The sequence below is a fragment of the Actinia tenebrosa genome, unplaced genomic scaffold (assembly GCF_029948245.1).
Source record: "Actinia tenebrosa isolate PJP-AT-01 unplaced genomic scaffold, QUT_ActTen_1.0 PGA_scaffold4__44_contigs__length_22323623, whole genome shotgun sequence".
NCBI classification, from domain to species: domain Eukaryota; kingdom Metazoa; phylum Cnidaria; class Anthozoa; order Actiniaria; family Actiniidae; genus Actinia; species Actinia tenebrosa.
The window spans coordinates 11,018,117-11,028,592 of record NW_028292581.1 but is presented as its reverse complement, the minus strand read 5'-3'; the positions used below and the strand labels follow the sequence as shown (position 1 = coordinate 11,028,592).

Here is a 10,476-nt window from a genome sequence, read left to right as displayed (position 1 = left end):
CTACTTGCATGGGCAAATGCGTTTTCATTCTGTACTACAATTGTACCGAGTCCTAATGAGCTGCCGTCTTGGGGTCGAATTATTCAAGAGAGCATAAATAAGATGTAAATTCTCGGTTGGGCTATTTTTAGTAACTGCAGTTTAAATTTCGCCTTACCCTACTCCCGTGCGTCATTAACTTGCACGCGCGCGCTCTTTCCGTTTCGCTTTGTGATCAAAACAGAAGTTTCCCTTTCTTATTTATGCTCTCTTGAATTACTTCATTACTGGATCTGTTGTTGAAGCTTCTGTAGAAACGCTGACTCTCCTTGGTTGTGAGACCAAGTCAGGAGTGTATATTGTTTCAATAGGCCCAGTAGTGGTTCTGTGTTAGTTGCATACATACCTTGAAAAATTCGTGCATTATCATTTGTCATGCCTAGATCAGAGAGATTGTTAAACCTACTTTATATCTTAAGGAAACCATTACTGATCGTTTCCACACTTTAGTGACTAATGCGCACGCGATTAAATTCAATAAATTTTCCTATATTTATTATTAAATTTGTACATTATTAATTTTCTATATTTCTTATTGATTAATTATTAGTGACTGACCTTGCCTGTAATTTAGCTTTAAAATGCTGCAAGAGGTTGAATAAACAAAGTATTGTAAGTCATTAGATCGCATGCAGTGAAACCACGAACAAATAAAATCGAAATTGATACTGAAAAATAGTTATATCCAGTGACTAATAGTGGTTATTTATCAATTGACGCTGTTTTCTTTGTTATTCACAAGGCTTTATCATTGTCATAACTCTTATAACAAATGCGAGGTCAATAATATATAGTTATTAACCCAGTTAATAACTATATATTGACCTCGCATTTATAATGAGCAATTCAGTTCAATTCGTCAGCCTCGATCATGCAGGTTATTATTTTTCAAATATCTTTTAAAATTTATTTTCGTTATTCTTAAGTCAAATATATAAATATTTGATAGAAAGCCTTCTCAATCGATGAATAAAATACTTTTAAGTATTTAATTAAAATTACCTCGAACGTCGGGAATAGGCCTATACATGTACAGTATATGGCTTATTGCCTCCGTTCTCGGTAATTAACTCTTACATATCACTCATCCAGAGCAGTTCATAACACAAAGACACATACACAAGAAACCATTATTGATAATCACAAAAAAAAAAAAAAAAAAAAATCCAAAATTACTCAATAGCATGTCAAATTATTTATGTTATTCATGTTTTGGGATCAGCTTCTCTTTGAACTGCAATTTTCAAATGTTCTGATATTGCACTGATAGGATTGGACTGGTAGGAAGGATGCTTTAACACTTGTTTAAAATGCTCAATGTCAGCATTTCTGAAAAAGAAATATTTCATACAAAATCTTCAAAATTTTATAACATCTCTAAGGGATGAGAAGGAAGAATTGGATTCAAGTCCATACAACAGTGTTACTAAATGCCTGGATCTTGTGCACTAGCTAGCTAGAGATCCTGAGATATAGTGGACACTGGATACATGGAGTCAGTACAGAAGAGGGGATATGTTCGAGTACCTTGTAGGTTTCATAATTTATACACATAGTGTTTACTTTTAATTTTGTGGGATAATGCAGCTGATGAGAGACATGTTGATCTTACTGCTTAAGTGCACAAAAATGCCCAACACGTACAGAAGACTCACATCAAATAGAGGGACAAATATGGAGACTTGTAAAACTTACTGTTGTTTTTGTCTGGTCGCCCTTGATAACTTGTTTTTCTTTGAATTTTCCTGGTTTGTATTACTGATAAAAATTAGGAATTTTTTGTTAACTGTAAAAACTCTTATCATCACGTTGATAACACTAATGTCAATAATTAATGAGTTTCATATTTTCATTTCAATGGCAGGCATGTTTTTATTTTTCGATTGTCGATTTTAGCAATGATGTCATTTCTATGTCACTATTTGAGAAGAACATTAAAATTATTAAATTTAACTTATTGTACCCCTGCTATATTTAAGACTAATTATACACTATATATTAAAAGTTAGTTTGTATCGGATGATGTGCCGTCCCTTCAAAACCAATAAGCATAATCCCTGATCAACCACCATGACTTAAATATTGAATTTTTCATGTTGGCCATTCTCTCCTGTCGTGGCAGGCGTTAGCCATTTTCCTCCCTCTATGATAAATAAACAAATACTCCAAATTCCAATTTTATCATGGAGCAAATACTAGATTATCAGCTATAAATTTGTGGTTGCGTACTGTTGTAAATAAAAGAGGAGCTATTTATTTCATTTTTTAATGTGGTTGAATTGAAACACCACCATACAGTATGAGAAACCCATATCTTACCATGGAAATCTTACAGTACAACTCAGATCAAAATTATACTGTTGCCTTTAGTGGACAGAGCATAACTACCCAGGGAAAACCCTGAAAGCAAGGGAGGGAACCAATGAACTCAATTAATGAGTGTCAGATCTGGGAGTCAAATCCAAGACCATAGCTGCTGTAAGATGAGTACAAGCAATGGCTTTTACCTTAATATTAATTAGAGATTACTTCTATTAGATAATAACATTTCTAATGGATCCAGGGGGCGTCCTGGGGTGCACCGGACACCCCCCTAATGCTGTAATTACCCTTGGTGTTTTTGAGGCAAAAAAATAAAAACATTTACGATGCATACTATCTGTATGCATTTCTTCATTTTTCTTCATTCTTCATTGGATCTATACCCCTGCTCTAAATGTGATAATTTTGGGTTCCATCAGCATGTAGCAGTATGTGCATGATAACAGTGACCAGAAATGAAAGCTTACCTATTCTCCTTGGAAGTCTTTGGAAGAGCTATTGTAGGTAAAGCAGACAGCAGTGGCTCCATATCCCCTACGATGACTGTTTGTGCTCTTTTCTCTGCCCTTTTAATACTTTCCTCCACAGCTCTGGTTCCATGAAGTTCTAAAAAAAGTATTTTTGTCTACGTTGTAATGAGAAAATCACTATAGAAATTATCACCTAGGAGAGGTTTGCATTTTGGAATACAAAATTGAATACATAAATGTATATATTTCAAAACCTTGTCATTTTCAATATTAATAATCAAAAAGCTTAGTAGGACATGAAATTATATTTGCCTATATTAATATAATATTAGTATGATATTATTATATTTTAGTAAAAATATGCAGGGGATTATAGAAAATCTCGCATGCTGATTGATCAAGAAATTCACACGATATTAAATCACCTCGAGCGAAAATCCAAAATGGCAGCCAGCCGCTTTGTTCCTGTTACCGGAAAAAATTGCCTTTTATCTTCTTTTTTTTCTTTTTTTGAAATAATCACATGTGTATTTATACTAAAACAATTATTTGCCTCAGGCTCAGTGATTACTGGGGAATATTTACCTCGCCGCTTGAAGACTCACGTCTTGGTAAATATTCCCTGATAATCACTTTGCCTTCAGTGAATAATTGTTAAATATTAGTAGGGCATAAAATTATATTGCCATGACAGGCAAACTTTTCAAACTGTGAATAAAAAAAAATTTTTAAAGTATAATTTTAGACTTAAATATAGAGTTTTACATGTTACTGATTGGTTGAGCAGGCAGTGATTCTGAGATGATAATCACTGCTTGAGTGGTGATGGTGAGGTTTCCCAATGTTTGCATGCCAGATCTGAAGTATAATACTAAAATTTGTGTTTTCTCTGATATTCACGTCTAAAATTATAATAAAACAATTATTCACCTCAGGCTCAGTGATTACAGAGAATATTTACTTTGCTGCTCTAAGACTCACTGCTTTGTAAATATTCACATATAATCGCTTTGCCTTATGGCGAATAATTGTTAAAAAGTTCATGTGGCATGTCAGCATTTTAGAAAGTTGTGAAAAGCCCGTAAAGAGGAATATCGATTAACCTACTCTTTAGAAATCTTTCATGTCTTTCCTTCCTTTTGTCTTTTTTAGAGGCTGTTGTGTTCTTGGTTGTTGATACATCTTTGGTTGTTTCTTTGTCATTGAAGAGACAACTTGTTGGAAAAATTGATGGTAAAGATGACTGGAAAAAGGGAATACAGAGTTTTTGATCAATTAAAGAAATTACTCTTTGCAAACTGAATAACATTATTTTCAAAGCATCAAAATTTTCTATACCCAGTGTTTAATACCCCATACACAAGTCCAATATTTCATTCGTAACTAAATCTGCAATACCAATCTAGCCTTACTCTAGATAGTATACGAGCCATTTTAGATATATTCCTTAGTAAATTATCTTGATCTAAGCTTATATATGTCAAGAGGCTATTGCATTAATTTTTTAACCTCCCCCAAGCCCCCCACCCTTCCCCAGTTGAGGACCGCGGAATTCTTCGGGGGTCGAGGGTGTTTTTGAAATGGAATAATTTCTTGAGGGGTGTTTTTGTGATGGAATTCTTCAGGGGTCAGGGATGTTTTTGTGCTGGAATTCTTCGGGGGTCAGGGTCGTTTTTGTGTTTGTGTGGTGCTGGGTTGAGGATCCTGATTTCACATGTATTCTTCAGGAGTAAGTCATGAATAGCAGGGACTTCCACATTATGGTCTTCATGTCTCAAGGAATTTATCAGGGAATTTATCAGGGGGCTCATACAAACTTAGGTCCTCGACGTGGGGGGGATATTTATGCAATAGCCCAAGTAAGATCGAAGACACCAACAAAGAAAGGTCCAAGACACATGTGTTAAAAACCCAGTCTCAACGATACCAAGGTGCCTAATAATTCTATAGGTTATAAGTTAAGGTTATATAATTACCTCATTTGCTTTCATAGGATCTATAGTTTGCTTTTCGTCTGGGAATCGTACTGCTTTTTGGTGCAATTTTTGCCTCACTTTCTTAACTTTTCCCATGTTGATGTTATAATAATCGCGACTGCAGGTGTTCCATGTGACCTAGCCTTCCACAGGTAGCCCATTGCAAGTTCTAAAAGAATGGGGAATGAGCCTGTCCCAGGTTGAGAAAAATACTGGGTGGAGTTGACATTACAGTTCTTTATGATGGGGCTGTTTTAGAGAAAGAATTAATAGACGCACTGTAATGCCAACTCGACCCAGGAACTGCTATTACGTACATCATGCCATCGAGCATATGCTAATGAACCGAGCGGGTAGCTGATGGGGCCGGTTAAGCTTGCATGTATAGATATCGAAAATGAATATTTAATATGGAAAGGAAGATAAACAAAAGGAATATGGATGACCAGAAAAAATACCAAGAAAATATTCTTAAATGGAACCGGCAATGCAAGTCGACCAAGAAAAACTCGATATCAGTACAAAATGAATATACTACTACTATATGATGCCATACTCCCGGCCCAAAACCGCCTGACAAAGCTGAGGTATAGTCGTCTTGGGACTTCGGACCTGACAACAATAAACTCATAAGCCGATATTCAGAATGTTGTAGGCCGAAGACATCAGGGGAGAGAATCAGCCGATCCTCCTGAGAAGGTACACACAGTAAATCCTTTCCAAGGGCGGATCCAGGGTTTTTTGAAGGGGGGGGGGTCTCAGGGGTAAATTTTGTGGGCAAAGGAATCCCAGTCGCATTTTTACCACAGGACGCCCATTTGACCTCAGGAATGACAGGGGGGTCGCGACCCCCCCGACCCTCCCCCTGGATCCGCCCTTGCTTTCTATTCTTCCATGCACCTGCATTTGAAGCGGAAAACTTGTATCTTGTCTACTGGGATGCATTGTTATCAGGGTTAATGCTGTGCAAATCGCAATTTTACCTAGTGACCCGGGTTTTTTGTTCTCTGTCTTTGTAGTCGTGGTTATAATTTGTTATTTCTGTTGTTGTTGTTTGTTATTTGGTTCGTTAATATTTTTTTAGTTTACCTAGACCAGTGATATAGTAGCAATTATGCCGATGCTTTTTTCAGTCAACAATGACCGTCGATTAAAAAAAAAAAAGAATTTAAAAAACAAAATAGTTATAAGTTATTGCGATTTTGAGCCGCCAATACGGGTTTATATTGGCGGTTGGTTGGAAGATTTGGCTCTAGTAGCGAGGTGTGACACCAAACCTGTTCATATCGGAGTACCTGTGGATTTGGCGGGAACTTTCCCGCCAAAATTGAACGCACGCACGCGTACCAAGACATGAATTCAAAGAAGCTTTTTACCCCGTATATTAAGATTATTCTTCAAGCTAAAGTGGATAATCGTCATGAAAAGAAACATTTCATTTTTAGGGCAAGCATTATCTTTTGCTTTTGATTTGTATACGTATTTTTCTTGGATTTCCCAAGAATAAGAATTCGTTGCTGTTTAGTTTGATTACATTTACGTTTTGGATATCAGCTGAAAAATAGAATTATAAATTTCTATGGATCAGCGAGATTTTAAACTAAACTATAGCAAATGAAGGAGATTTATAATCAAATTCATTATTATATCGGCTTCGTAATTACCTATTCAACTACTATTCTCCCGTTTTGATTACAGCTAATGAACAGTATTGTTAATTGTATTTTAAAAGGAATTTCCCTTCATATCAAACTCTAATGTGTATGTCGTCGCTAGTGAAGTGTCAATGGTGGAGTTGTCCATGTAAAATGATATTACTAGCGTACGGAGCAAAATAATAACTATTGACGATAGTAAGTGAAGTTACCTCCATGAAATATTAATTGATTGTTCTTTCATTCAGTTGAGTTGAAGATGTTTGAAAATTTTAAAAACTTTGTGCAGCTCCTCGGCCTCGTTCATCACTCGTCTTTGTATAGCGCATGCTCGCCAGTGGGTGGGGGAGGGGAAGAGTGTTTGGAAGGTGGGGGAGTGGTTGTTTTCACGGCTTTGGTGTAAGTCATGCGACTTGCATGATTGATTTCCCATTTTGCATAATTTATGAATTTAGTTCGGCAATTGTTTAAAACGGCGTTTGCCGCAAAGTCGCTCCAGAGTCGTAATGTCCGACTTGGCTTGTCGAACTTATGCTGTACTCGAACCTATTCAATAGAGTCGTTCTCAATTGCAGCAAACGTCGTACTAGACATGAACCTATTTCAAATGCAATAGGTTCGACTAAATTAAGCTCATGGTTAGTTCGACGTTTGCCCTGGAACTGGAACTGGTCTACACTGACCTCACGGTAGATCAGTGTGTACTCGGACTCAATCAGGATCCATTCCACTCAATAATAAAGTAAATAATAAAAGTTTTTAAAACTATTTTCGTCAAGTAAATTGTACTAATTAAGATAGTATTGTTTTATTTTACACAGGTGTGCAGAACTGAAATTCAGTCCAAATAACAGAAAGTAGAAAACAAACCCAAAACACCTGCTTTTTGCGCTTCTCTTTTTCAGTTTCTTAGCTCCTGAACAAAGACTGAGAGGTGAACCGTCCCGACCGTCATCTCAGAGTCGAATATGGGATTTTACTTTTTTAATTGGGCCTATACTATTAGCAACGCTATAGTAATGGGAAAAGCAACATTCCTTTTAACAGTAAGTAGAATTTTCGGGTTATTTTTGTTAACAGGATTAGAAAGCTAAAGTCGAATCGTAATATCAATTTTAACGAAATTAACGAATATTTTCCTTGAGTAGTTATTGATATGTTAAATGTTTCAAAATTTATCATCGCTGTTAACTTTACCTAAACTGAAAAAAAATTCATTTAAAAGCCAAGCATTATTTAACGATTTTGAAAAATAACAGTTTATCACAATTTTCAGTCTTAGTTCCAATACTAACAAACTCTGTATTAGTTTAGTATATTGCAAGAAATCACCTTTAAATGATTTTGAAAAACATTCAGATTTGGATTCAACCTTGACGTTCTTACCACCTCTAAGCGGTTAAAATTGAAATATAGACCCATAAGGAAGTCCCCAAGCAACTAATCGATCAAAGAGAATATGATCGAGATATATATATAGTATTTTTCGCAAATTTTGTTTTGTGTTTCACATACTACGAAGACTTCTTATACAACCTTAAGCAACAAAACAACAAAACATTTATTCGATTTTTTTCCATGCTTTTAAGTTAGTTGTGTTGCTGATGAAACTGAATTATCTATATAAGTTAATGTGAGCTCTGCTCAGTTTTGGACATCATGCCTCTTTTTTTCACTTTTTCATGCTTTCTCATCTTTCATTCTTCCTATATATATTTTTCCTATCTGATATTGAGAGGTAGTCACAATAAATCCACTCAATTTTGCCATACGAAACCTCGAATATTCGTTTCTAGATCTCCAGAATCTTTTGTTTTTAAAATATCTACCCCAATCTTTGTTACGTGAAACCAGAGTAAAGGTCGAAATGGAATAAAACGTTGCTATGTTTCAAAATTAAAAAATATCCAGTGCCTAATTTACTTTGGCGGATAAGATATTCATGACATGATAAGACTGACGTAACGTAGATACGCAGTAAAAATACATAACAAATATATTTGATTTATATTTTTAAAAAAATAGACAATAAGTGAGATCGATAAATGGTAAAAAAATGAGAAACGCCATTGGAAAATCACTCATAGTAAAAGTAAACATTTTCGCAATAATGGAGCCATTCTGAGTAAAGGAATTTACAATTCTACCATTTATTTGAAGTAGTTGCATCTACTTTGGAAAAAGCAGGTGTCAGAGAAAAGGTCTTGATAAAAATAGCGAATAGTTCTCAAGAGTCACTGAAGTAAAACCAAAACAAAAATTAACTAAATTAAAAAACTCTAATAACCGAGATATTAAGCAGGGATCGATTCTAAGCCATTTTCTAGCCTTCGAGTTTTCATATGAATTCAAATTCCTTTATAATTTAGCAAATGCTGCTGTTCGTTGAAGCCGGCCCTGAAAGTTTAGAATTTCCAAACGTTTAATTCGGTGCGACATGAGTTCGTCGATTGCTATAGCTAAACGGCAAATAAGGGAAAACAATCAGCGTAGCTATAATTTTGTTATTTCTTTCCTCGCATTGAATAAAAATAGCCATTCTAATATACTTAACATTTAATTACATATTTCGCAGGTAACATTGGCAACTGCGCTCCATGCTGTGCAAGGCCTTAACGACAATATTCTTAGTAAGTTAAACATTCACTGTCATTGGTAGTTTTATTTTTTTGTTCTTGTTTTTGTTTTTTTCTTTTGGCGGTTTTCTTTCTTTCTTTCTTTCTTTCTTTTTTTTTTTTTTTTTTTTTTTTTTTTTTCCTGTTTTTTTTTTTCTTTTGGCCGTTTTTCCTTGCCGGACAACTACAGGACATTCCCATTAATGCGCTTTCGGCCTTCAATTACGTCTCACCGAAAACGCATTAATCCCTTGCATCAACCCACCGGCTGGAAAGTGTTTTTTCCGCACAAAAACAATCGCAAAAACCCTGCAAATGTGATCGAAAATGACGCATTATCATAATCTGTGCGATGCAAACACAGACGTGTCGTTGTGAGTACCGCGTCAGCGTTTTTCATAAGCCTCTGCTACATTAATGCGATAGTCCTCCGTTTTCAATTTCCCACTCTGGAAAGCGATTTCAAATGCATGTGTTTTCGAAATATCTCAGCTTTTTTAATCGTTAAGACTGTCAGCGATCGAAAAGGTATTCGTTTTCAAACGAAAACGCATTAGTGTAGAGGGGGCAGCATTAAGGTATCAGGAGAGGATTTGTTCCTCTATAGACCCTATCCGCAGCTAAGGAAAGCACGGGTGGCGTATATAGCGGTGAGAGCGCTCGCCTCTTATCAATTCGACCCGGGTTCGAATCCCGCCGGGTTTCTTGTTGTATGTGAGTAGAGTTTCTAGTTGGTCCTCGCCTGTGCTTCGAGGATTTTTCTCCGGGTTCTCCGGTTTTCCTCCCTCCACAAAAATCAACTCCTATAATTTCCAATTCCATCACGGAACGAGAGCAGCAGGTTTGTTAGCCTCTGAGGTTTTTTTCTTATGCGCGCTACTTCAAAATGTTCACAGACTTTACAGAATTTTCATAAAAGCAAAATAATCGAAGATAAGTAATCGCAGTTGTCGAAAATTCGTATTTAAAATTCTCAAAAACACAAAAACGTTATTGGGTTCGAACTGACAATTTACCGCACTACATTTGGCAGGATTTTTCAGGATTAGAATCAGTTTCCGCTATGTCAGTCATAAATACATTAGCATACTAAGTAGACAATGAAATTCAACACGTTGTCTCAGGTTTTTGATATCTTTTTTAGATCGAGCGCAATCACAATGGCGTTCAATCCGCATATTTGAGTTTTCGATGGTTGTGATCACAAAACAAACAATATCTCTTGAATAAGATGATGAAATTGACGCACTGAGATGATGAAATTGGCGCACTAGTTTCGCGAAGCGAGCGAGAATAAATTAAAATTGTCCAAAATTCGCTCTGAATAGACCATTTCACGGATCCCGTTACTCAACCTCAGCCTCGTCAGCGTGTAATATATTCTTTAGGAATTGCCTAC

At 35.9% G+C, this 10,476-nt stretch overlaps 1 protein-coding gene across 1 annotated transcript; it reads right to left on the bottom strand.

Moving 5' to 3' along the window:
• Positions 1–512: 512 nt before the first annotated feature.
• On the bottom strand, positions 513–4,926 carry LOC116294690 (ribosome biogenesis protein SLX9 homolog). Its single transcript, XM_031702341.2, has 5 exons — positions 4,808–4,926; positions 3,939–4,074; positions 2,829–2,967; positions 1,735–1,797; positions 513–1,368 (listed from the first exon to the last, which is right to left on the bottom strand). The coding sequence occupies exons 1-5, from the start codon at positions 4,901–4,903 to the stop codon at positions 1,245–1,247; spliced, it is 558 nt and encodes a 185-aa protein (XP_031558201.1). The 5' UTR covers positions 4,904–4,926; the 3' UTR covers positions 513–1,244.
• Between the last annotated feature and the right edge of the window lie 5,550 nt (positions 4,927–10,476).